The sequence below is a fragment of the Eucyclogobius newberryi genome, unplaced genomic scaffold (assembly GCF_026437365.1).
Source record: "Eucyclogobius newberryi isolate DKJ021-1_F unplaced genomic scaffold, fEucNew1.0.hap1 SCAF_14, whole genome shotgun sequence".
In the NCBI taxonomy this organism is placed as follows: Eukaryota; Metazoa; Chordata; class Actinopteri; order Gobiiformes; family Gobiidae; genus Eucyclogobius; species Eucyclogobius newberryi.
The window spans coordinates 17,228,128-17,255,489 of NW_027315768.1; the positions used below are offsets into that span (position 1 = coordinate 17,228,128).

The 27,362-nt window shown below is 40.8% G+C and overlaps 1 protein-coding gene across 2 annotated transcripts; it reads left to right on the forward strand.

Annotated features, from left to right (window-relative positions):
• The first annotated feature begins 18,334 nt into the window (after positions 1–18,334).
• Positions 18,335–22,280, forward strand: slitrk5b (SLIT and NTRK-like family, member 5b). 2 transcript variants are annotated; one of them, XM_072444592.1, is made up of 2 exons: positions 18,335–18,485; positions 18,847–22,280. In XM_072444592.1, the coding sequence occupies exon 2, from the start codon at positions 18,911–18,913 to the stop codon at positions 21,506–21,508; it is 2,598 nt and encodes an 865-aa protein (XP_072300693.1). In that variant the 5' UTR covers positions 18,335–18,485; positions 18,847–18,910; the 3' UTR covers positions 21,509–22,280. The 2 variants fall into 2 exon arrangements, with proteins under 2 accessions (XP_072300693.1, XP_072300692.1); XM_072444591.1 differs by having other exon boundaries at positions 18,341–18,494.
• The last annotated feature ends 5,082 nt before the right edge of the window (positions 22,281–27,362 follow it).

Sequence of the window (27,362 nt, forward strand, 5' to 3'; positions counted from 1 at the left end):
TATCACAATTAATCAGTCGTTCTTTCTTGTAACACATCTTGTAACACACTTAGAGGACAAAATGTTCACTTTCTGCATGACACATTCCACCCACTATATTTGCAACAGGAGCCATGCTGAATAAACAGTATTGTTCATGTCATCTGTCAGTGGTTATAATGTAATGTCTGATTAAGCATTCTCGAAGACACAGAAAGCTTTTTTTTTCCCAGTGCATTTTAAGTAGATCCTTCCTCTGTTTAGATGTGAGGCATCATTATCATTTGTCATAATGTTGGATTTGGAGATGACAAGGTGAGACAAAATACAAGAACAAGTTGCTGGATAGAATTAAGAGCTGAATACATTTACTGTGGCACTAGATGGAGAGAGGTCCCTCCATAATATACAGTGTTATTATCTTCCAACTAAAACGGTGTCTAGACTGCCAATCAAAGCTGTATGATTTGCATACAATGACTGATGTTTTTTCTGCTCTTAAGAACTGATCTTAAGTAGATATTAGCCTTTTCACGTTCGGATTTCTTAGCTATTTTAAGTTGTCTTGTTGCTCATCATAAACACCTCTTCCCTCTGTGACAGGTAGAAGTCTAACAAAGGGATCCAAACTGAAGCCAAACAAGTCATTTGTAGGTCTGCAGTGACATCAACTGGATTTATTGTGAACTGCATGCTATTCTCTACATATATAGACTTATGAGCGGTTATTACACATGTACAGTTAGGAATATAGTGTAATGACTATCATTTCTGAAAGACACAGGGATTTTACATGTCTAGACAACTTAATATCACATGGGAAATGGTCATGAACCTAATGATTTGTGTTTATTGATTGAGTTTGAAAGGTCATATCGGCCTATATGTTGTGCCATGCGAGCGCTCTGAAATGGATACTGACTGGATACAGATCCACACATCGAAGTGAAATTTGAGAGTAGATTAGAAATTAAGCGTAGTTGTATAAATAAAAGATTAATAATTATTTTTTCAGAGCTAACCAAATTAATTTGTGATAGGAAAAAATATATATATATATATTGGCCTATAACACCAGGATTGTTGAAAAAAGGTTGATTACGTTATTAAATGCACAATACATCTTATTTCCCTTCACTTATGTATGTAAGCTTCTTTTTTGTTTTGTTTTTTTAAGCAACATAATTTGTCTTGGTACTTTTAGCATTTTGTAACTTGGGCCATGGTGTTTTGCAGTGCACTCTTGAGCTTGTGGTTTTAAACTACAAATGGCAAATACATTTAACTAAACTTGTAAGTTGTTGAATCTGAAACTATAACTAACTTTAGGTGCAGCCTTTGACTTAACATTTATTTTGCAGTGATTTGCAGCTAAATAACCAGGGCATTAGTTGAGCTTGAACCCTGTTTGATAAAATGCAACACTTTCCCTGAAACTGCATTACAACTGCTGTCAAATGAATGGGCCCTTCACGTCCTACTTTCTCTTTGTTTTTGTATTAATTCTGTGTGACCAGTAGATGGAACTATAGGAGCTTTTACGACAAAGAACAAGTATAAAGCATGCTACTGCTGCTGCTGGTTGTTGGAGACAGACGGCTTGTATGGGACACAAACCAATAAATGTAAAACTTTTGCTGGATCAATCAGAAACATATTTCTTAGACTTACAGTGTTCATCTTTTGCAATAAAAAACATCTAATTATGTGGGGAAATTAGACATCTTTTCGTTTCTATCTGGTGCTGCCCGCGGTTAATGCACAGCACACACACCAGGCTTGTTATTAAATGTCCTCCCTGCTCTCTCACCCCCATTTCAGACTTTAGACAAAGACAAAGACAATTGAATTACATTGCTGTGGGCTCCATATGACAATGTATCATTGAGATGCATAAATTAGCGCTAAGAGCAAATGGAGAGTGTTATATGTCCAACTGAGTCAAGGTTATTAGTCCTCTCTGAAAACCGCAGCCTGTCACATGCCTCGTAGCCTCTGCAGTGGAAAAGACATTTGTATTTGATGTGCATGTCTGCCTTGGGCTTGTATATGGATCCATGTGGAGTTATTAACGTGCGCGTCATGTTTTATCCCTCACTTTACGCACGTTCACGAGGAGCCAGGCCGGGGCCCGTGCGTCCCTGTGCCATGTCCTCTCTGTTCCCGTGCGTCCTGCAGCTTAAACCTTGGTCACTACATTCTGTTCACTATTCGCGGCACTGTTCAGACATCACTCCACACCACACACACCATCTTTTGTCATAAGAAATCCCGGATGCATTTGTTCGAATCCGCGCTGCGCTTCCAAAGATTATTCAGATGATGTATTGTGTCATGATGCGTAGTGTCAGGCGGCCCTGTGTGTGTGTGTGTGTGTGTGTGTGTCTCCTGGACTTGGCCCTCCTCTCCACGCTCCCTCCACGGTCTCCCGAGCTGTCAGTGGTCATCGCTTCACTGCCCTTCTGGCCCTGGCTCCGGGAACAAAGGACAGCACTCCCCGGCCTTTATATAGAGCGCAGGGCTGTGTTGGGATGTAATATGCAGTGTTGGATGGACAGTTACACCGGTTCTGAAGCTCTGAAGATGCAATATGTAGGAGCTGCGAGTGAATGGCCTCTCAGGAGCAGCAGCACCCACATTCTTTCTGCAGTAAGAGCACTTTAGTCTCTGGACTGATCTGTTTCCACTCTTTAAATTTATTTTTCAAAGCAGGCTTTGCACAGGTTTAGAGAAACTCCATGTTTGGCTATAAGATTTTTTTATTTATTTTTTCTTTCTATTTATTGTGGTTTGGTCACAAACAAAACAAACGGTGCTCAACATTCAAGCACAAAACTAAATTCGAGATACATTAATGTTTTTTGACCAGGTGTAGGCAGAAGCCAAGGCTTATTGTGCTGACCCTTCTGTCATAACGCTCAACATTGGTGGACATTTTATAGTTCACAAGCCACAGTTCATCAACAAAAACAACACTACATAATACTGGACAGTCTGCTCACAAGTATCCTCCCCAAGCATTCAAGGTATTATAACAAAGCTGCATTTTCATTCTGCTAAATATTGTTCTATGATTGTTTCCTTAAAGATCCTTTTAAACAGAAATAAAGAAATGGCATTTTTTAATTCATCGCAGCAATTGTTCCATAATTTAACTCCTTTACTTGACAAACAATGTTCCCTCAGTGTGGCTCTCACATAAGGTCTGTCAAATATACACGTTCCCCTTAAATTATATTTACTTTCCCTCTGGGTAAACTTTATCCTCAATGATGTAGGGACTTGATTACATTTAACTAAATACATAAATTTAGTAGTATAAAGGTCTACCAAATCATACAATTTTAAAAGCTTAGATTGAATGAACAAATTTATAAGATGCATGATTGATCAGTATGAAAATTGGTTTGGTTCTAGTTTTGTATGTGTTTCCCCAGATCTCAATACCATATGTTAAATATGGAGTAATGAGAGAACAGTAAAGTAAACATAAAGTATTTCTGTTCAAAATATACTGCAATTTGTATAAAATTGCAGTAGTTTTTGACACTTTTTTCAGTACATTTTGTATATGTGTTTTCCATGAAATTTTGCAATCTATGATCACTCCAAGAATCTTAATATAATTGACTCTTTCAATTTCATAACTATTTATTTTAATTTTGATATCATTATCTACATGTTTGTTACTGAATACCATACATTTAGTTTTATTTCAATTCATCCATCCATCCATCATTTTCTACCGCTTGTTCCCTTTTTGGGGTCGCGGGTGACTGGAGCCTATCCTAGTGACTTCGGGCCTTAGGCGGGGTATACCCTGGACAGTAGCCAACTTGTCGCAGGGCCAACACAGAGACATAGACATTACAGACAGTTCACTCTCACATTCATTCACAAGGGCCAATTTAGAGTCACCAATTTTTGCCTAACACATGCATGTCTTTGGACGGTGGGAGGAAGCCGGAGAACCCGGAGAGAACCCACGGTAACACGGGGAGGACATGCAGACTCCACCCAGAGAGATCATGTGATGTAGGTCTGGTCCGGGAATCGAACCCATGATCTCCTTGGGAGGCAAGAGCACTAACCGCCTTTGCCACCGTGCACTATTCAATGATAATTTATTTAATGCAAACCAGTTGTTTAGTTTATGCAGTTCTCTCTCCATCACCTTCACCAACTCACTAAGATTATGACCCGAGCAGTAACTGTGGTATCGTCTGCAAACAAGATAAAATCAAGAACATCAGATACTTTTTGGATATCATTAATATATAATAAAAAATAATTTTGGGCCCAAAACAGAGCCTTGTGGCACCCCACAACTAATTTGCTGACAACTAGACTCTGCTCCCTTCAGATGAACATATTGGAATCGATCCGATAAGTAATTATTTAACCAAGAATTTGCTTTTCCCCTAAAGCCATATTTTTCCAATTTTTGTAATAAAATTGTGTGGTCAATTGTTTCAAATGCTTTCTCTAAATCCAAAAATAAACCTATTGTATGGAGTTTTTGATCTAATGATTGGGAAATATTTTCAACAAGATTAACAACTGCCATCATTGTGGACCTGTGTGCTCTAAAACCAAACTGATACTCATTTAATATATTGTTAACTTCAACATAGTTATCTAATCTTTTAACAAACAATTTCTCTAATATTTTTGAAAATTGTGAAAGTAAAGAAATGGATCGATAATTACAAGTCAAATGTTTGTCACCGCCTTTGTACAAGGGAATAACCTTTGCTATTTCCCCGATCCATGGATTGCAGAATTATGAGAAATTAGGACCATTGTGATTTACAATTGAATTATTTTATTGTTTGAATTGAAAAAAAGACCTCAGGAAGAAAACAGGAAGCTGAAACCCATTTATAGAACATTGTCCAATTACTGGACGATAGGCCCAAAGCCAAGTTGGCTTTGGGCCTATCGTCATGCCACCGACGCAATCATTTAAAAAAGCCTTTTCCAAATGAACAATCTCTCCTGTGCTGTAATAAATGATGTATAGTTTGTATCATTTCTGAGTCTAATATCAATTATTCATCCCTCTACAGCTTAAATTTTAATATGAATCACCAAAAAATAACAAAAAAGTTTCCTGTTGGTGCAAAGAAAACATACACGCAAGAAATATTGAGCTCTTATTGAGATTTTATTTATTAAACAGTAAGTCGATTATTCTGACAGGCCTCAAACTTAATATCAGCAAAAAAGTCGATTCTGGCTCAGACAGATATAAACAGTTCAATCCACACTGACTGTGATCAGTGTGAGAAAAAAATCTGTGCAATACGTGATACATGCTGAGTTATCGATATTATTGTGATATTTGAATATACTTTTTTAACAATAACCTCAGTTGTATTGAGGCAAATATGTTCATATCTTGATGCATTTTTTCAAAAAACTGTATTTTAACGATATTATTGCACCAGACAATATTGCAATATCGATATTTTAGTGCTATATTATGCAGGTCTATACAAACAGAGTGAAGAAGTAAACAGTTAGTATTTGAAGGCTATAAGGGGTCATAAACCAGTGGGTTGCTTCAGGAAGGGCATCTGAGGTTAAAAGAAAACTATGGAAAATCAACATGCATCTTACTCCACAGTGGAAAACAAATGGTTCAGATAGTTTCATTTCTGGCTTGAAATGTTATCTGAAGATTGCCATTTTATCCTGTCCAAAAGGTGTGACCAAGAGCTTTGGTATCTCACTTACAATCTTTGGAGTTGTAGATACTGCCTTTATCTTTCTGCAAGCCAAAGCGGTACTGTGTCCATTGCATTCATCCTGCCAGTGCAATTCCAGTGATTCTGTTTTTGTGAATCCATACACTGACCTATATACTGTTCCTCCTTAGCGCTTGCAGTTCAGATAAAACGCTTGTATTTACATGACTTTAGTTGAATCCTACACAGCTCTCTAGCTATTCCATAACACACACATGGGCCATGGCAGTAAACTTCTCCAGACAGAAACAAGCCACTCTCCAGATGCAGTTCCTGTTCTGTTCATGTATCACACGACTCGCTCTCATCCTCCGCTTCGCTGTGTGACCCCAAATCCATTTGTGCATTTGTGACCTTGGGATCACATGATTGTTAGTCACCATCTCGCGCTCATTTGTGATTTAGAATTTGTCCATAAGCATGCAGGCGGGAGAGTGTCTTCTCATGTTCCCAGTTGGTGAAGATTATGTTCAGTGTCATGGAAGACTTAGAGGAGTCGCTAAATGAAACCGTTATCATGCATCGCCAAATCCCTCGCTGCTGTTTGAATATCGGAATGTAAATCATCATATGGCAAAAGGATGCATAAGTGTTGCAACTGTTGTTGATTTTGTACTTATATTTAGGGATGTTTTCATTTGATTTTATGCACAGTGGATTATGAACAGATACATATTTGTCTACTGTGTGTATACCATCATGCAACACTGAGTTCATTGTAATTTTGACAGATTTTTCTTCTTTTTTAACAACCACTTTTTTAGATAAGTATGTCACGGAGGCTTTTGTCTTTCTCAGGGATGATGTGCTTCAAACGGGAATCGAAGCAGCCGTCTTCTGCACTGAAGGCAATAAAAACATGCACAATATGCAAAATCCTCCAGCTAAGGTGCTGATCTAACAGCTGCAGAGATGGAGGTGGGTCCCTGCATGGCACTGCGCTGTGGGGCTGGTCCACTGCTCCTGACCGCTTTGCACAACAGCATTGAGGGTCAAATGTAGGGAACTCATTTTCCCAAAGTCTACCTTAATCACCTTAGCAACAGCTGCACTGTCTCCTGCAAGATACTGACTAAATATATATTCACAATTAACAAACAACTAGCCTTTACAATGTGAGATACAGAAGCGGTAAAGGCACAAGCATTTAAGAGAGCATTAGACTGTACTAGACAATATATTGCGTTTGAGGACAGGTTTTTTACACATTTATGTACGTTGATAGCCTTCTTCCACTTAAAACAGTAGTTTCAACACAGGACACTTCCAGTTTTATCATTGTCGACATTTCTAGTTAGCTCGATATATGACCAGCGTTATCCGACTGTTACAGAATTTGTCTTTCTCTAACATCAGTTTCCATGGTTTGTCTCGTCTCACAGAAGTGGAATTCTATGTATTTCTCGTTATGTCTTGGCCAGCTTGTCTCCACACCCAGAGTTCTTAGCTTCTTTTTAATCCGTCTTGTGTGGAAGCATAGTCAGGCTTAAATAGCCAATACTGGCAAAATGTGTTGAGTATTTAAGTCTCTGGACTGATGGTAAAACCTCTCCTGCCTCAGACATCCAGAGTCTCCTGCCTCTCCTTACAAGTACTCGTTAGGACAACACTTATTTTTCCCTAACACAAAGGTAAATGGGAAAGTGTTGCAACAGCGAAGCAGAACTAATAATAAATAATTTGCTAACTCGCGTTGAGAAAAAGCCCTGACACATCACATCACAAGTGTTCTTTCCTCGCAACATTAATCCATATTTTGCCAAAGTGTACCTATCTACATACGTCGCATTACCATATTGTTTTGGTTCATTTGGTTTCTTTCCAAACCACAACGCGCTCCGGTGATTGGTCAATTGCTCTGACCCATTGGTGGCTTGAGCCCAAAACCAACAAATTCTTACGAATTTGTGAAGTCAAAAATAACACAGGAATTCTCCTTGCAATACACTCATGACCCCATCTTTGTAGTATTTTAAGAAACCCAATAGGTTGGCACAGTACAAGTATGCCATACAAGTCGCCTTCCTTCACACAACAAAGCATACAAATCCACGAAGCGGCTATTTTTATCGTAATAATATTTAGCCAGCTGCTCAGTCCGCTCATTACCCTGTAACCACGATGAATGTTAATTTATGCAAGCATATAAAGTAATGGGGGTAGTCCACTCCAGTGTGTGAAGTGTGAGTGTGAGTTAAGAAACACATAGACAGAGGTTCTTTAATATGAGCCAAGGGCAGTGTCCCTGATGCAATCCTCTCCCATGTGAGCATGAGCCAAGTGCACAAGATGATGGATGCAGCCCCACCCGGACTCAGCGGTAAACAATGATATTTGACATCTTTCCACATGAGTGCCACCGCATCAGCCCCAGAAGGGCAGAGCAAATACCTTCACCTCAGCTGTGGTAAACAAACTAAATAAGTTCAACCTGGAAGTGGGGTGACATTAACAGGAGTGGAACATGTGCTCGCAAAATGACTGGGAATGTTTTAGTACAAATAGTAGCAGTAGAAGAAATAATTGTAGACGTAGTAATTGTGAAATAAATTGTGAAAAGGAATGTCATTAGAGTGGCATTAATCATAGGTGCCCCATGTAACCTTTCAGGCCCGCCACCTGGTATTGCTTTGCCTATAATCTTACATGGAGACAAGCAGGCGACACCACTGGGCCCAGTTACAGGTCACATCTGTGGAGACTCGACCCTGCTCACAGTAAGAATGCAGGTTTTTCGATGTATTTTTAAGCAAAAGAAACAAAAGAAACTGAATGAATGCAATAGAGATTAACTGTAGAACAATCTAGGCACAGCAATAACATCTCCATGGAAACAACCAGATATGTTACACAGTGCACCTTTAAAGTAGTATAGTATAGTGTAGTGTAGTGTAGTGTATTATAGTGTAGTGAAGTGTGTAGTGTAGTGTATTATAGTGTAGTGACGTGTGTAGTGTAGTATAGTATAGTATAGTATATTGTATTATAGTGAAGTGTGTAGTGTAGTGTAGTGTAGTATAGTGTAGTGACGTGTGTAGTGTAGTATAGTATAGTATAGTATAGTGTATTATAGTGAAGTGTGTAGTGTAGTGTAGTGTAGTATAGTGTAGTGACGTGTGTAGTGTAGTATAGTATAGTATAGTATAGTATAGTATAGTATAGTGTATTATAGTGTAGTGAAGTGTAGTGTAGTGACGTGTGTAGTATAGTATAGTGTAGTATAGTGTAGTATAGTGTATTATAGTGTAGTGAAGTGTAGTGTAGTGTAGTGAAGTGTGTAGTGTAGTGTAGTGTAGTGTAGTGTAGTGTAGTGTAGTGAAGTGTAGTGTAGTGTAGTGTAGTGTAGTGTAGTGTAGTGTAGTGTAGTGTAGTGTAGTGTAGTGTAGTGTAGTGTAGTGTAGTGTAGTATAGTGTAGTGACGTGTGTAGTGTAGTATACTATAGTATAGTATAGTATAGTATAGTATAGTATAGTGTATTATAGTGTAGTGAAGTGTAGTGTAGTGACGTGTGTAGTATAGTATAGTATAGTATAGTGTAGTATAGTGTAGTATAGTGTATTATAGTGTAGTGACGTGTGTAGTGTAGTATAGTGTAGTATAGTGTAGTATAGTGTATTATAGTGTAGTGAAGTGTAGTGTAGTGACGTGTGTAGTATAGTGTAGTATAGTATAGTGTATTATAGTGTAGTGAAGTGTAGTGTAGTGACGTGTGTAGTATAGTATAGTATAGTGTAGTATAGTGTATTATAGTGTAGTGACGTGTGTAGTATAGTATAGTATAGTGTAGTATAGTGTATTATAGTGTAGTGACGTGTGTAGTATAGTATAGTATAGTATAGTATAGTATAGTATAGTATAGTATAGTATAGTATACCGGTAGTGTATTATAGTGTAGTGACGTGTGTAGTGTAGTGTAGTATAGTAAAGTTATAGCAATGACAATAGTTTCTCTGTTTACTAATGCAGAGTAAAAGTTTCCTGAGAAGTACTCACACCGTACATTTGCACAGATTAGCAGTAGCCTACATCCCTCCCCTCTGAATGTTAGGCAGCTTTACGCCAAATGTTAGGTCTCATTGTTTTTTCATTAATAAAAGGCCACAGTCCACACACAATGAGTCAGACTGTGCATGACTGATTTACTAATTAACTTTAATAAGCCAAGCAGAGCTGCACCAGGATTGCTATTTATTTTGTCGGTGCCGCTGTGACTGTGGAGGCTGCTCACAGGCGTTGGTCCACACACAGAGACAACAGAAGGTAGCATGCTGTCTGCAGAAATGATGGAGTAGGATGCAACACAATATAATTACTCATTATCTGGACTAGCCAAGCCAAGGGTGTGAGATGCTTCCAAATGTGAAAACAATATCTATTTACTTAACTTTTGACCTTGGCGGCAAGTGGTTTTGGTATTGGTGGTGGGATTAATGCAATAACTAGTCAAAGTACTGTATTTAACATTGGTAAGAAGTGTTTGATGTTGTAGTAGAAGTAACTTTAATGCCCAGTCAATAGTGTTGTCACAATGACACAATGTCAAACTAAATGTCAATGCACCACACTGATGTTAATAGATGTTTTTAATGTTTCTTGGGTTGTCGTGCAATTACTTTTTCTTGGACTGGTTTGTGTCCAACTGTTTCCAATAAAGTCTTGTTGCATGGTTTCCCTAAAGGGACTTGTTCCTATCTATGTATAAACCAGATCTGTTGATGGCTCACATTAAACCATTTACAAAACTATTACATAACCATTTATCTAATTGCTTGTCCTCTCCAAGCATCTGTAGGGACACGATCAAGGACTGATAGACTGAAGCTGCCAGGTTATGGGTGGTGGAAGTGTCTTTTTGGGTTAACAAAGTATGATGTTTGGTAGTGAAAGTGTGCTTGAGAACAGATTTGAGGTTTCAACATCAACAACAACAACTACTGATACTAAAAGAAAAAAACACACTCCTTTTTGTATTGATCTAAAAAGTTTTTATTTAATTAAATTTTCTTTAAAAAAAAAACATCAAATAGCCTGCAGTATCAATTTCATGACAATAGTAGAAAAAGATTCAGGTGTAGTCATCTGGACTCAGTTTAAAAAAAACAAAAAAACATTTTTCTACAATGGAACACTCCTGGACGAATGAGGGATTACACCGACATGTACTACTACTACTACCACTACTACTACTACTACTACTACTACCACTACTACTACTACTACTACCACCACTATTACTACTACTACTACCACCACTATTACTACTACTACTACCACCACCACTATTACTACTACCACTACTACTACCACCACTATTACTACTACCACTACTACTACCACCACCACCACCACTACTACCACTACCACTACTACTACTACTACTACTACTACTACTACTACTACTACTACTACTACTACTACTACTACTACTACCACTACTACTACCACTACCACTACCACTACCACTATTACTATTACTACTACTACTACTACTACTACTACTACTACTACTACTACCACCACTACTACTATCACTACTACTACTACTATCACTACTACCTACTACTACTACCACTACTACTACTACCACTACTACTACCACCACAACTACTACTACTACTACTACTACTACCACTACTACCACTACTACCACTACTACTACTACTACTACTACTACTACTACTACTACTACTACTACTACCACTACTACTACTACTACTACTACTACTACTACTACTACCACCACTATTACTACTACTACTACTACTACCACCACTATTACTACTACCACTACTACTACCACCACTACTACTACTACCACTACTACTACCACCACTATTACTACCACCACTACTACTACCACCACAACTACTACCACCACAACTACTACCACCACAACTACTACCACCACAACTACTACTACTACTACTACTACTACTACTACTACTACTACTACTACTACTACTACTACTACTACTACTACTACTACTACTACTACTAGTACTGTCGGTGTAATCCCTCATTCGTCCAGGCGTGTTCCATAGTAGAAAAAGCTTCAGTTGTAGTCATCTGGACTCAGTTTGAAAAAATAAACGTTTCGACTCTCATCCAAGAGTCATTGTCAATAAAAGAATTTAGATCGAGAACTCCGATATTAATACTGTTCTGTGGTAAGACCCGCCCATTGGGAGGAGCCTTCCTGAAGTAGAAAGAGTTGTTTGTTTCAACAGAAACTCCCCCCTTGTATCTACCGAGCCTATTCAGAATTTTAATGGGCTATTAGAATCCTCTTTGTCTTTGTGAGACCCTGGCTCAACCACCCTGAGTACCTGATTAGCATCCGAATGTCCTTGTCCTGGTCCTCTACCTTTCCAGGGGTTCAGTAACCCATTATAAATAACAGGAAGATTAAACCTTAGCCCTCCATTTCTGTTTAAAGAAGGTCTTTCTTTTTTAACAAAAATAGCTTCCTTGACTCCTCTTTCAAACCATCTTTTCTCCCTGCTTAAAACCTTCACCTCACCGTCTTCAAACGAGTGATTAGAGGCTTCAAGATGGAGATGCACGGCGCTCTGAGGTCCTGAACTAGTATTTCTTCTGTGCTGATAAAGCCTCTTGTGTAGAGGCTGTTTTGTCTCACCTATGTAACGTTCTTTACAGCTTTCTTCACTGCATTGGATCGAATAAACTACATTGCTCTGTTTTTGAGTCGGCAACTTGTCCTTAGGGTGAACCAGTTTTTGTCTTAAAGTGTTTCCTGGTTTAAAATAAACAGGGACTTCGTGTTGTCTAAAAATTCTCTGCAGTTTTTCCGACAGGCCAGACACATAAGGGATAGAAACACCCTTCCTTCTCTGTTCAGTTTCCCTTTTGTCCTGCTTCTTGGTTCTCTTCACTCTGTTGAGGGCCCAAGCGGGGTAACCACAGGCTGAGAGGGCATTTCGGACATGTTTTTCCTCTTTCTTCTTGCCCTCTGAGCTGGTGGGCACACCTTGAGCTCTGTGTTGTAAGGTTCTGATCACACCCAACTTGTGCTGTAGTGGGTGGTTGGAACCAAAGAGCAGATACTGGTCCGTGTGTGTAGGTTTCCTATATACTTCTATTTGGAGTTTCCCGTCCTCTCCTCTGATCGTGGAACAATCAAGAAAGGCCAAGCGATTCTCCTTAGCGTCTTCTCTTGTAAACCTGATATGTGGGTCCACCGCATTGATGTGATCAGAGAAGGTTTCCAGCTCTTGTTTCTTGATTGTTACAAAAGTATCATCGACATAGCGGAGCCACAGTTTTGGGGCTATGCCTGAGAATGAGGACAGTGTCTTCTTCTCAAAGTGCTCCATGTACAGGTTGGCCACTATGGGAGAGACGGGCGAGCCCATGGCACAGCCATGAATCTGTCTGTAAAATTGTCCCCGGAATTGAAAGTAAGTGGTGTTCAGACAGATGTCCAACAGTTTACATATGTGTTCAGGTGTCAGTTTGGTCCTTTCCTGTAGGGTGGTGTCTTCCTGCAGTCTGATCCTCACCGCTGCTACTGCATCAGAGGTCGGGATGCAGGTGAACAGGGACACAACATCATATGAAACCATGAGGTCATCTGGGTCCAGTTGGAGATGTTTCACTTTATCCACAAAGTTGTGCGTGTTTTCCACATGATGTACCGAATTCCCCACAAGCGGAGCCAATATAGTTGTTAAATGCTTGGCCACATTGTAAGTGATGGAATCTGTGCTGCACACTATGGGTCTGAGTGGAACCTCCTTTTTGTGTATTTTTGGAAGGCCATAAATGCAAGGCATGGCTTCACCAGGATACAGTCTGTAATACAGAGGCCGGTCTATCACTTCCTCTTTTTCCAGCCTTTGTAAACAGTCTATCACTTTCTTCTTGTAGCCACTGGTCGGATCTCTTTTCAAGCGCTCGTATGTGGTCGTGTCCTCGAGGAGGGTGTGGACTTTGGCTTCGTAATCAGCTGCGTTGAGAATCACAGTGCAACGTCCCTTGTCTGCTGGGAGGATGTTGATGCTATGATCCTTTTCCAGTGCTGAAAGTGCTTTTCTCTCTTCAGATGTGATATTGACGACCACATACGAGCGCTTGAAAAGAGATCCGACCAGTGGCTACAAGAAGAAAGTGATAGACTGTTTACAAAGGCTGGAAAAAGAGGAAGTGATAGACCGGCCTCTGTATTACAGACTGTATCCTGGTGAAGCCATGCCTTGCATTTATGGCCTTCCAAAAATACACAAAAAGGAGGTTCCACTCAGACCCATAGTGTGCAGCACAGATTCCATCACTTACAATGTGGCCAAGCATTTAACAACTATATTGGCTCCGCTTGTGGGGAATTCGGTACATCATGTGGAAAACACGCACAACTTTGTGGATAAAGTGAAACATCTCCAACTGGACCCAGATGACCTCATGGTTTCATATGATGTTGTGTCCCTGTTCACTTGCATCCCGACCTCTGATGCAGTAGCAGCAGTGAGGATCAGACTGCTGGAAGACACCACCCTACAGGAAAGGACCAAACTGACACCTGAACACATATGTAAACTGTTGGACATCTGTCTGAACACCACTTACTTTCAATTCCGGGGACAATTTTACAGACAGATTCATGGCTGTGCCATGGGCTCGCCCGTCTCTCCCATAGTGGCCAACCTGTACATGGAGCACTTTGAGAAGAAAGCACTGTCCTCATTCTCAGGCATAGCTCCAAAACTGTGGCTCCGCTATGTCGATGATACTTTTGTAACAATCAAGAAACAAGAGCTGGAAACCTTCTCTGATCACATCAATGCTGTGGACCCACATATCAGGTTTACAAGAGAAGACGCTAAGGAGAATCGCTTGGCCTTTCTTGATTGTTCCACGATCAGAGGAGAGGACGGGAAACTCCAAATAGAAGTATATAGGAAACCTACACACACGGACCAGTATCTGCTCTTTGGTTCCAACCACCCACTACAGCACAAGCTGGGTGTGATCAGAACCTTACAACACAGAGCTCAAGGTGTGCCCACCAGCTCAGAGGGCAAGAAGAAAGAGGAAAAACGTGTCCGAAATGCCCTCTCAGCCTGTGGTTACCCCGCTTGGGCCCTCAACAGAGTGAAGAGAACCAAAAAGCAGGACAAAAGGGAAACTGAACAGAGAAGGAAGGGTGTTTCTATCCCTTATGTGTCTGGCCTGTCGGAAAAACTGCAGAGAATTTTTAGACAACACGAAGTCCCTGTTTATTTTAAACCAGGAAACACTTTAAGACAAAAACTGGTTCACCCTAAGGACAAGTTGCCGACTCAAAAACAGAGCAATGTAGTTTATTCGATCCAATGCAGTGAAGAAAGCTGTAAAGAACGTTACATAGGTGAGACAAAACAGCCTCTACACAAGAGGCTTTATCAGCACAGAAGAAATACAAGTTCAGGACCACAGAGTGCCGTGCATCTCCATCTTGAAGCCTCTAATCACTCGTTTGAAGACGGTGAGGTGAAGGTTTTAAGCAGGGAGAAAAGATGGTTTGAAAGAGGAGTCAAGGAAGCTATTTTTGTTAAAAAAGAAAGACCTTCTTTAAACAGAAATGGAGGGCTAAGGTTTAATCTTCCTGTTATTTATAATGGGTTACTGAACCCCTGGAAAGGTAGAGGACCAGGACAAGGACATTCGGATGCTAATCAAGTACTCAGGGTGGTTGAGCCAGGGTCTCACAAAGACAAAGAGGATTCTAATAGCCCATTAAAATTCTGAATAGGCTCGGTAGATACAAGGGGGGAGTTTCTGTTGAAACAAACAACTCTTTCTACTTCAGGAAGGCTCCTCCCAATGGGCGGGTCTTACCACAGAACAGTATTAATATCGGAGTTCTCGATCTAAATTCTTTTATTGACAATGACTCTTGGATGAGAGTCGAAACGTCTATTTTTTCAAACTGAGTCCAGATGACTACAACTGAAGCTTTTTCTACTATACTACTACTACTACTACTACTACTACTACTACTACTACTACTACTACTACCACAACTACCACCACAACTACTACCACTACCACTACTACCACTACCACTACCACTACCACTACCACTACCACTACCACTACTATTACTACTACTACTATTTCACCCTGGAGAGACAAAGAGACCACGAGATGGACTGTTTAGCAAGCTTTATTCGCGAGTTATTTGGCGCTCAGACCCCGGCGGAAGACGTTGCAATCATGGGCACCCGATGATCTATTTGTATCAGATGTCTCCCGGAGCCTGACACTGGTGGTGGTAGATGGGAAGAGAAGGTAGAGGATGAGGGGAATGCAGAGGAGGAGCTGGGGAGGTGGTGGGTCGCAGTACGGTTTGAGCGGCCGAGCCATCTGCCTGAGGGCTTAAATGTGACCGCCTGGTGCTGATTGGAGCGGGGAGGAGTCACTTGAGAGCGTTGATTGGGGATGAGGAGCAGGTGCGAGGGCCATGGTACAGACGCCCCCTGACCTTCCACCCTCCGTCTTGGCTGGGAAAAACTGCATAACCTCTTTGGGATAAGCGCAGAAACCTGGGAGAGTCCATGGTGAAGTGAGGGATCTGACTCTCACAGACGGACAGGCGGGCGCCCGCTTGAGTGCGATGATGGCGCTGGGGAGAGGGGTCCTTCCATGGTGGCCTTGATGTAGATGGGTGGAGTTAGGTCTTCCAGGCTGAATTTACGCAGGCTTCATTACTACCACAACAATAAAAACTACTACTACGGATGCAATTATTTCTACTATATTCCCTCAACTACAGAAGACACACAGTTTTTAAATTAGCTTATTTTCATTGGTCAATGCCGCCAGCGCTCCTCAATATTTAATTTATTTAATCTACCTTTGACTTCGCTCTAGGCTTGAATATACTAAATAATAAATGACAACCTGTACCTCTGGACCGGAGACAGGAAATCTCCCATATAATGATGGAAATAACCTGCAGGAGCCTCAGACTGTGGAATTCCCTTGGATGACAGATGGAGAGGGCAATGGGTGCTGTCAGGCCAGAGAAAGTGTTCCACTGAATACTGTCATTTATCCTTCAAAACCATGAAAGAAATAGATAGCCATGACTGGGCAGCAACAGCAGCCTCTTCTGCCAACGAATGTGTCTGCAATGTGTTCATAATAAATAATACAAATAATAAATGTTCCTTTGATACATTTAGTCTTAACTGTTTTATTAATAAAGGTTTTGCCGCACTTTATGTTAGCACAGAAATTACCTTGAAAAAGCCTGTTGAAAAAGAGTATGGAGCTCAACAGTCTCGCCCACTTCAAAACTCGCTGTGGTTCTTGAAGTACATTTCTCATTGAATTTTGCTACAGGGATTTACAGAGTTTAAAGACAAGACAGAGGTTAAGCAGCTATGTGGTAACTAATTCAGACCAAAAAACACATTCAAACAAACTTAAAATGTATGTTTTAAGAACTTTATAATGGTTTATACGTTTCAGAAACAGACAGCTAAAGGTCTTGTGCTCTTTACATACCACAATTAACCAGGCAAGTTTTCAAACAGGGACGATGGGGAAGAAATTTACTTCTGAGACCAAGTAGTCGGTGTCATTGTTGAGCTCTATTAAATTAAGTCAAACAATACACAGAAGGGATTTTTTTTTGTATTTAAGTAAAACAAGACAATTATAAGAAAATCGGTGCAGACATTCGTCAAATAATTTAAAATATTGATAATGATATTAGTTTTTTCAAAAGATGGAAGAAAATGTGTGCCCTGATACCTACAAACTTACATTTAAAGCTGAAATTGTGTGAATATGGTGCAAAGTTGTGGCGCAGCGGCTGCATATGGTTTGATTCAAATGGGATCTGTCTGCTGTAAAGTGTGAAATAATGCACTTCACAATAGATTTAGGTTCCTGTCTGTCAAAGTCACTTCGCCTGAGCACCATCCAGCCTCAACTATGAATATTCCAGAGCACAACAAACTTCCGGCGCCTGATTGGACAAAGTTCGTGTAAAGCAGCGGCACCTTCGGAGCATCTGGCGTGTGAACCTGCCGCACGCTCCGCTGGGGAGAGGCTTTTCTCTCCTCCTGTCTGCTGGAATACGCATCACTTTGAACTTTTCTGGCGCGTTTAAAGACAACATTAGTAATCCGCGCCTTCGCATTTCACCTGTGATGTTCCAGAGCAGGATGTGAAGAACAAGCCTTGTTCCACGCTCGTTCTGTTTCCACAAAGAATCACCGAATTAACGAACGGTTGGAAAGCACGAGGAGTCGCGTCTGCAGCCATGAAATATTTACATCTCATTTTCTATTTAAATTGCCCGCTTTTCCGTAGGTAGGTCAAACGTCTTTTTGGCTTTTTCTATTTTGGCGCAACCCTCAAACGAGCTGATTTTTGTGCTTGAGATGACTTGACATCCTTCCATACCGCCACCAACCCCAGCGCGTCCTTTGTGCGTGTGTCTGTGCGTGCGGCTGTGCGTGCGTCTGTGCGTGCGCCTGTGCGTGCGCCTGTGCGTGCGTCTGTGCGTGCGCGTGCGTCTGTGGGTGCGTGCGCCTGTGCGTCTGTGCGCGGGCAGAGACAGCGCGAGAAGAGGAGAGGAGAGAAGAGGAGAGGAAGGAGAGGGAGGAACTTTGTTACCAGGCTCCGCTGTGTCTCCCCGGGCAGTGCGCGCTCAAAGCAGAAGCGTTTGGCAGTTATGGTTGATCAGCGCTTCTTTTCATCCAAGGCGACGCGTCCAAAAGCTCACATTTTGAGGAAACATCAATGTGCGTGAGGTATGTAGCCTGCATGTGTGGCTGTGTTGCATGAGTTGAAATTATGTAAGTTATTATAGCCGTTATATGTGACGGGGGAGATGCGAGATGTAAAGTCCTCTCAGTTTGGCGGCTCTTAACAGCACGTCGACTCTGTTGTTTTGGTGCTTTGACCTTGCTTTTTGTGTGTTATTTGCATAGCTAGAGGGAGTTACTTTTTATAAACTGTTTTGTATTTGAAATGTAGCTGCCAGAAGTTACGTCTGGGAAACAAGTATCCAAGCTTTGACTAAGGGCTGCCTCTTCTACACACAGCCTCCTCTTGTTCTCAGAGTTGCCTGTTTTAACACTATTATGTGTCTTTTATTCTTAGATGACACTGTGGATACCTTAGCGGAATCCTGTGCTGTGAGCTTGGCCGTCATTGCTGCTGGAAAATGCCTCTTTGGATTTGGTATGTTCTTTTAAGTGCTGCATCAACGTGCACAGTTCAGACATTTGACACTTATGGGGAGATATGTCAAAGAATGTGTGGTTGTGACGAGAAAGAAGGGATTCTGACTGTGAGCTGCGAGAACAGAGGAATCTCAGCCATCTCAGACATAAGACCACCGTTGTATCCCCTCTATCACCTCCTGCTTACCGGGAACCAACTGAATAAGCTCTCCGCTGACGACTTTGCCGAGTACAGAGGAGTGACAATTTTACATCTGGGGAATAACGACATCTCGGAGGTGGAGGCGGGAGCGTTTAACGGACTTCAGGGATTAAGACGATTGCATCTCAACAACAACAAGATAGACTCCTTGAGGGAAGAGCTTTTCTTTGGCCTGGAAAGTCTGGAGTATCTGCAAATTGATTATAATTACATCTCTCAAGTGGCAGCAAACACCTTCAACAGACTCCGACATCTGGAGGTGCTAATCCTAAATGACAACCTCATCTCCAGCCTGCCCGTCAACATTTTCCAGTATGTACCACTGACCCATTTGGACTTGAGGGGCAATCAGCTCAAAGTGCTTCCTTACTCCGGTCTACTGGAGCACATGAACAGTGTGGTGGAGCTGCAGCTGGAGGAGAACCCTTGGAACTGCTCCTGTGAACTTATCGTGCTTAAAACTTGGCTTGAGAGCATTTCGTACACAGCTTTAGTTGGGGATGTAGTTTGCGAGTTTCCGTTTCGCCTTCACGGAAGAGATCTCGACGAGGTCTCAAAACAAGAGTTGTGCCCGAGGAGAGCCATTGCTGAATATGAGATGCCGCCCCAGCCTCATTTGAGCACCGATGCATACTATAGGACTACTCAGCCGCTAGTCACATCCTCCTTAACATCATCTGGGATTGCGCGCTCCTCATCTAGACCCACCAAGGGGCCACGGCACTCAGGCAAATTAAAAACAAGGCCCACTGGCCGTGTCCCCTCGAATAAACCACAAAACTATGGGCAGATTGTTTCGTATCAGACAAAATCACCCGTGCCTTTAGACTGTCCAACAGCTTGTACGTGTAACCTACAGATATCAGACCTGGGCCTAAATGTGAACTGCCAGGAGCGAAAGATAGAGCAGATATCAGACTTAGAGCCCAAACCATACAATCCCAAAAAGATGTATCTCACTGGGAATTATATTACAGAGGTGGAACAATCAGATTTTATTGAGGCAACTGGACTAGACTTACTTCACCTTGGTAACAATAGAATAGCACGTATACAAGAAAGAGCCTTTGGAGACTTAACCAATCTGAGAAGACTTTACTTGAATGGAAACTTGATTGACCGCCTCACCGCTGGCATGCTGTATGGTTTAGAAAGCTTGCAGTTCTTGTACCTCGAGTACAATGTCATAAAGGAGGTCACGTCTGACACGTTTAAGTATGTACCAAAACTCCAGCTCCTTTTCCTCAATAACAACCTCTTAAAAACCTTACCAGCAGGAGCGTTATATGGCCTCACATTAGCTCGCCTTAATCTACGCAACAACCACTTGCGATATCTGCCAGTCAGCGGCGTCCTGGATCAGCTTACAGCCCTGGTGCAAGTGGACTTGTTCGAGAATCCCTGGGATTGCTCTTGTAGCATTCTGGAGCTGAAGTCGTGGCTAGAGCAGCTTAGCACAGGCACAGTTGTAAACAATGTCATCTGTGGCTCTCCCAAGAAGCTGGCGGGGGAGGACATGCGATATATCAAGGCTTCCCATTTCTGCCCTAATAACTCAGAGATGCTGGCTTCCATGATCCCACCATCTGAAGAGTCTTTCCCAGGCAGCACCATCACCATAGAAACATCTCTGGATTCGGACATGCACAACAACACCATCCCTCTGTCCGTCATGATACTTGCCCTTCTTTTCATGTTCATCATGTCGGTTTTTGTGGCGGCAGGCTTATTCGTAGCTACGAAAAAGCGCAAACATAAAAACCAACACGAGCAGAATGAGTCTATGAACGCTTGCATCAGTTCCCTCAACATTGAATATGGACTGTACAAAAAGGGAGCCGTCCCCAAAGTGCGGACCAAAGCCGGGCACGTTTACGAGTTCATCCCACCGCCGGCAGAGCCTACGCGCCAGACCACCGCCCAAACTCCGACCGATAACAAATCCGTGGATGGATATCGAGACTTTGACGAGATCAGTGGGCCATTTTTGAGTAATTCAGACGAGGAGGCGGCGAGCAATGTTTTGAGTTCTGAGTACAGCGCCACAACTCCTGAACCTCTTAAGCCAACAACTCCTCATCGAGACGAGCCATGTTTCTACCGGCACGCACTCGAGCCCGACAAACGTTACAGCAATACTTTACCATGTAGGTATGCCACACACTCATCTAGTCAGTATTCTTCAGCAGACTTTGAAAACAGGCAACAATACGTGCCACCAGAACGAATACAACAGACAATTTTATACTGTACCGCTCCGAGTACTGTTTATGCGGAACCTAACCGGAGCGAGTACTGGGAACTAAAGGCAAAACTCCACATTGATCCGGATTACTTGGAGGTTCTGGAAAAGAGGACTACTTTTACACAGTTTTGAAATCTTCCAGGCGTTGATCAATGTGTAAGGAATTTTACAGACAATTGTTTCCGTTGTCTTTGTTGTTGCACATTTCTCAGCTGTACAGGGTTTAGCAACAGGGACACTACTTGTTTTAAAGTATCACTTCACACTTTGTCCCTGTGGTACTTAGCAGTTTAAAATGTGTAAATACGATTATGAACAGGCGTGCAGAGATTCAGGGCTGCTATGATTCACTCTCACAGCAAAAAAAAAAATCCTTCCTGGAGCTGTTTTGCTGACGACAATGTGAGACTAAGCTTTTAGGCCTAAATGAGCTGTGTTTTAGGATGATGGGTTAATGAGGTGTGCAGCAATGTTCTCAGTCCAAAAATATGAATTTTTTTTTTTTTTTTTTGCAGAGATATCAATGTCTCCCAGTTGTACTCTGTATTGATCTGTAATGATGCTAAATCCAATCAGGGGTAAATGATGCCTATAGAAGTCATGAATATTTGGACCTGGTTTTACATGTGTGTGGGGCAGGTCCCAAAATTGTAATGGTTATTTTTTTTTCCTATCATTTGGTTTATTTACATACAGTAGATTTGTCTTTAACCTATTATAGACAAAGATATACAATTGTGTACATTCTAGTCTTACCCCATTGTATTTTTGATGGGCACATAATGTAAAATAAAACGTTGTATATTTTAAAAGAAATATGACATGACTACAGTTACATTTTGTGTAATCATGAAAATCAATACCAGTGCCTGCCTTTACATACTATCAAATATTCACATACCAAGAAATTGGTGAAATGTGAAATGTATAGAAGGCGTTTGGAAAGGAATTTGTTCTAATCTTTAATATGAATTTCTCTGTGCAATCAACTTTTTCAAAACATATTTTACCCTGCAATTTTGTTCTCGCTGTATAAACTACTACTACCAGTTCTATTCAAATTCACCATTCCATATTAAGTTTGATTTACTAACAAACAAAGCACAGCTGTTTATCTCAAATGTGGTAGTCTTTATGACATGCTTCATGCTTCTATTAGGCTGTCAGGAAGTTTATGCCATGTCCACTGATACTGCCTCAGTCTCTGATTGGTTGTGTCTCTCCAACTGTGACCAGAGCTGAGGAACTCTACTGCCATCCACAGAGAGCAGATTAAGTCATTTTATATAATAGAACAAAATTGTGATGGCTAACCAGGCTCAGCTAAAACGGATTACAATTATGTGCTATATCAATTGTTCAATGTGTAGGATTTAGAGTTAAAATGGTTGTTCTAATGTGAAGGCGCTTGAGGAAAATTGGCAAAAATATGCAAAACTACGGCCCATGCACATTTATTTACGTTATGTTGTGATGGTTGATTATATTTCATTCATAATTTATTCAAGGTACCACATCTGTAACTCGTCTCTCAACATTCGAAATGCACTATAGAGTTATGATGTCAATGGTTTGAAATTCATAGCCATATATTAAAGGTTTGTCACATGCAAATGCTTTCTCTATTTATGCATTACAGAGTAAACATAGACAATCTGTTTGGAAAGGCCACCTCTTCTTTCTATAGGCATGTGTGACAGTCTCCATATAAATGAATATAAAAAATATATAAACTTGCAGTATTCATGCCCCATATGTGAGACTCACACATCACATCAATATTCACAGATACTATTTTGATCATTTCTATACATTACATTGGCTGTTCACTTTATTACATTGTGTTCTTCTGAAAACTGTGTTGTGCGCTTGAAAATGTTCATAGAGCAAATATGACAGCTTTGAAAATAACTGCATGCCAGGATTATCAATGTGCATTGGAAACACTCTCAGGCAAAGAGAGACATCCTTCATAATCACCTTTCTTCCCTGGATCGATAACCCAAGTCAATAAACGCCAGAGTACGCAGTATGCAATGGTCAGCCCTTGTCATCTTCGCTCGACTAATTAGGGCCCACGATGTATTTGAACGCTGTCTGCAAGTCACCACAAATTATACCACCGCACTAGCCATGGCCCCGACTCCTGATTGATGCTAAAGTATCAGCGTATCTGCCTTATGTTTAAAGATGTTTCCTTTTCCTGACCTGACTGAACTCAATCTAGAATCCCCATTTGCTCATTGAAACAGCATTTCATTTGTATGCTTGAAATGGTTGTGATATGTATAATGCAACTGGTAAATCCTGGCCAATATGAAGAACACAGCCTTATTGTATTCAAAATAAACCTTTTTTAAATGAAAGCTGTATCCAGGGGTAAACAGAGCGCATTAATCCTATTCATACAAAATACAAAAGGGTATTATTTTTCCTATTCTTTGTATGTAGGACAAACACTCTCAATTCTGTCCACAAAATCCCATGTACAGTTTTAGGAAAAAAGGGCCCAGCCAGATGTCTCTCTTTTTTTTGTTGCTTTGATTTTGACACAAAAGTGATTCAGTATTTCAGTTTGTAAATAGAGCACGACGCCATCAGCATAAACTTTTGCTAACATCTCTTTTTGCAAAACTACTGTTCGACCAGAGAATACGTGGAAGTGAAAATATCTACGGTGTGCTGTTGCTTTTGTTGTTAGCTGATGAATAAAAGATTTGCATTAATTTGGTATGTATGTGTGCGTGTGTGCGTGCGTGTGTGTGTGTGTGCGTGCGTGTCTGTGTAGGCTGCACAGCAAGTCAGGCCTATTGAGGACTGAATATTAAACACTGACAACCGAAAGTTGCAGTGAGATCAAAACATTGTTGAGATAACACTGGCGCAATGTTATACATATGGAGATGTTGTCAAAATCAAATGAGCAAACCAGTCAGATGGAGTCCAATGCTTATTTTGAAGCTGGATTGAATCCCTGGGCAGGCTGATGTTATCAAGTCCCACAGAGAAACATCTCTTTTTCAGGGGAGGAGCCTATTATACATGTTTTTAGTGGTAAGTAGAACCTGGAGGAAACTTACACAGACACAGAGAGAACATATTTTTTCTGGCCCAAAGGCTTAGACAGGACAGTTGAGTTGTAGTGTGAAATGGGGAGAAAAAGGTGTAGTCTTTTTTCCCCCCAAAAGCCGCATTTTGTGTATTTAGAAAACATAAAAATGAAGTGAATCATTCAAAATTATGTTTTGATGAGCCTCCACACATTTAATAAGCCTTGTAACGTTAATATTAGGTCTGCATCACATCAAAATTGTTATTATTTTGTTTATGATAGCAGGATTTTTCAGTAAAAAGTTCTAGTTTTGGTTGTTTGGGCCAATTTAGCAGGAAGCCCAAGGACCAACAAAAATTGGTCAGAGGGCCTCATTTTAACACCCCTGGCATAGACATTCAGCTAATGGTCAAGGCAGAGAAGTGAACCTACAAGTGAACATGCAAAATGCTAATTTCAAATCAAATTCTAAGCAGATATATTGTGGATGGAGCCTGGAAGGGTTTGAAGAAAAATCAAAATTGCAGACAGTTTTGAGGTACCAGTATATGTGACACATCGTTTGGGCTTATTTGTACTGACAGACATAGACTAATTGGTTCTCTCATGTAGAAATGCAACGATGATGCCATGCCCCGAGTGATCCAACAGCTGCACTCGTGTGTGGCAGCTTCACTGGAAGCCCGGGGCAAATACAAAATGTGCTGATGCCAAAAATGTGGTCCTCTCCTCAAATTAAAATAAACTGAAATCTTGTCAAAACAAAAACATGAATTTGCCATATCATCTGTGACATTCTGAGATTTGTAAGCAACAGAATGATTTTATTTGACCTTAATCTAACCACATCAAGAACAAAAGCTACATCTGCATGAGAACAGGGGACCAGATTGTATTCTTAGCCGCTTTCTGGAAGCAGCCCCGTATCCATGGAAACATCCAATTACCTGACACGGAGAGAAAAAAAAAAAGCAAAAGGGTATATGCTGACATAGGGTGCCAACTCATTTGCAACTTTTGACAAGTATGACATTACTCTTTTTCAAATGTACACAAGGCGGCCGGGAAGATCAAAGGTTACGTTTTCTATTTCCTGCTTGTGTTTTTTAATTCCACAGACAAACACAGCTCCGTGCCATTCGTAATAGGACAAGCATTTCACATTACCTTTGACTCATGCGTTTGTCAGACTGATGGTGTCATATTGCTTAGCTTAGCTCCTAGACCCCTCATATTTGCTTGTGCAGGGAGAGGAGGAAATTGGGGCAGAACTGCATTATGTAAGCTTGAAGTGAAGTGTCAGGCTGCGTTGAAGACAGCATATGACTGTAAGCATTTAACCCAAAAAGGAGCTAGCAACTGTTACCGTAGCCTTACATCAGCCAAGACAACACAAGCCCAGATACCAGCTTCGTTATTATCCCAGATTCAACTCATCTGGCAACGTACGTGTGGCGTCTAGTTGTTAGTTTGTGTCCCTGAAGCGCTCGGAGTCTTGTGTGGCGCTGAGTCTAAAGCTGTGTGTTTTTCCACGTGAGTGTGTTTGTGTGTGTCTCTGAATGCATAAATTATTGACTCACAGTGTACTCATGCTTCCCTCCAGGACCGGAGCCTACGGGCGCGGAGTTACCTTTATCCTCGCCTCTCCCTGGAATTCAGCACAAGGACTAAAAGGCTCTCCTAACTCGCTAAACAGAGGAAAACAGTGAAGTAAGAATAGGTAGAGGCAAACTGAGAATGTATAGTTATCTTTAGTAATGTATTTGTTATGATGTTAAGTCAAAAAAAGGACCTATTGTGACATGCAGGGTTGTCCCTCAAACTGTCCCAAGGAACATATCGGACAAAACACTTTGAATTGTAACTGAATACTATACAATACGTTGCAAGTTTATTTCAAGAGTCTACTATGGGTTTAATGTACAGAAATGCTGACTGTTGAATTTGAAATCAGCCTCATTCATATTCCTATTCATTCACAAATCTCGCATGCTGATAGTAGCACCAGCGGTCATGTTAAGTTCAATTTAGCAGTTGGTCTTTGTGCATACTTCATCACTCCTCCTCGTTGAAATGCTATAATACCATAATCAGAACAGAATCTATGGGAGATTAACAGTTGTTAAAAGAAATCCCCAAATTTAGGATCTTATCATTATTTGTTTAGGATTGGCTGCACAAACGTTTCATATTAATCTTATGGTTCAAAGTATTTTCAACTGACAACAAACCACTTTCTGTTGCTGGGCCCAGTTAAACAGTTAAACAGATACATCACCACATTCTGGGATCTCTATAGTTTCAAAGCTGAGATAGGTCAGAATTCTATGGGAGAATTTGCTGTGTAATTGTCAGATTGCAGATTAATTGACATGGTTCATGGTTAATTCATCTGTAATTACTGGGCTTGTCCACATGGAACAAAGACTGGCACAAAGTTCAAAGACTTTTCTGTCAGCACAAATTAAATAATACTAGCTCCAGAAAGTGATGCCATTATTCAACTCCACTGATGTGATTGTATTCAGTTGAAAGGACTTGGAACCATGGCAAAGTTTGTGGAGCCAATTTGTGCATCATAAGTTGTTTTTTAATTTTGTTTATGAAATTGCAAGAAAGGGGCCGATATTTATAACATTTGTTTTCCTTTTCTCTGCTCCTTTTCGATTGTGATGGTAATGTATGTTAACGTAAATAACACACAATTGAAATAAAGAATGATAATAAAATAATAAAAAAAATATATATATATATATATATATATATATATATCTTGCATAAAGTTACCTGCCCTTCATCTGAAAATATGACCATCAGATTCTAGAACGATGACACGCCCAAAGAGACAGTTTACCCTAAAAATGACATGGTATTTTCCAAATATCTTGAAAGGAAAATGCACAAATTGAACCTGATTATTTCTAAAAGTGACTA

Excerpts from the sequence above, each read along its gene's own strand:
- slitrk5b (XM_072444592.1), top strand. The coding sequence starts at position 18,911 with ATGCCTCTTTGGATTTGGTATGTTCTTTTAAGTGCTGCATCAACGTGC.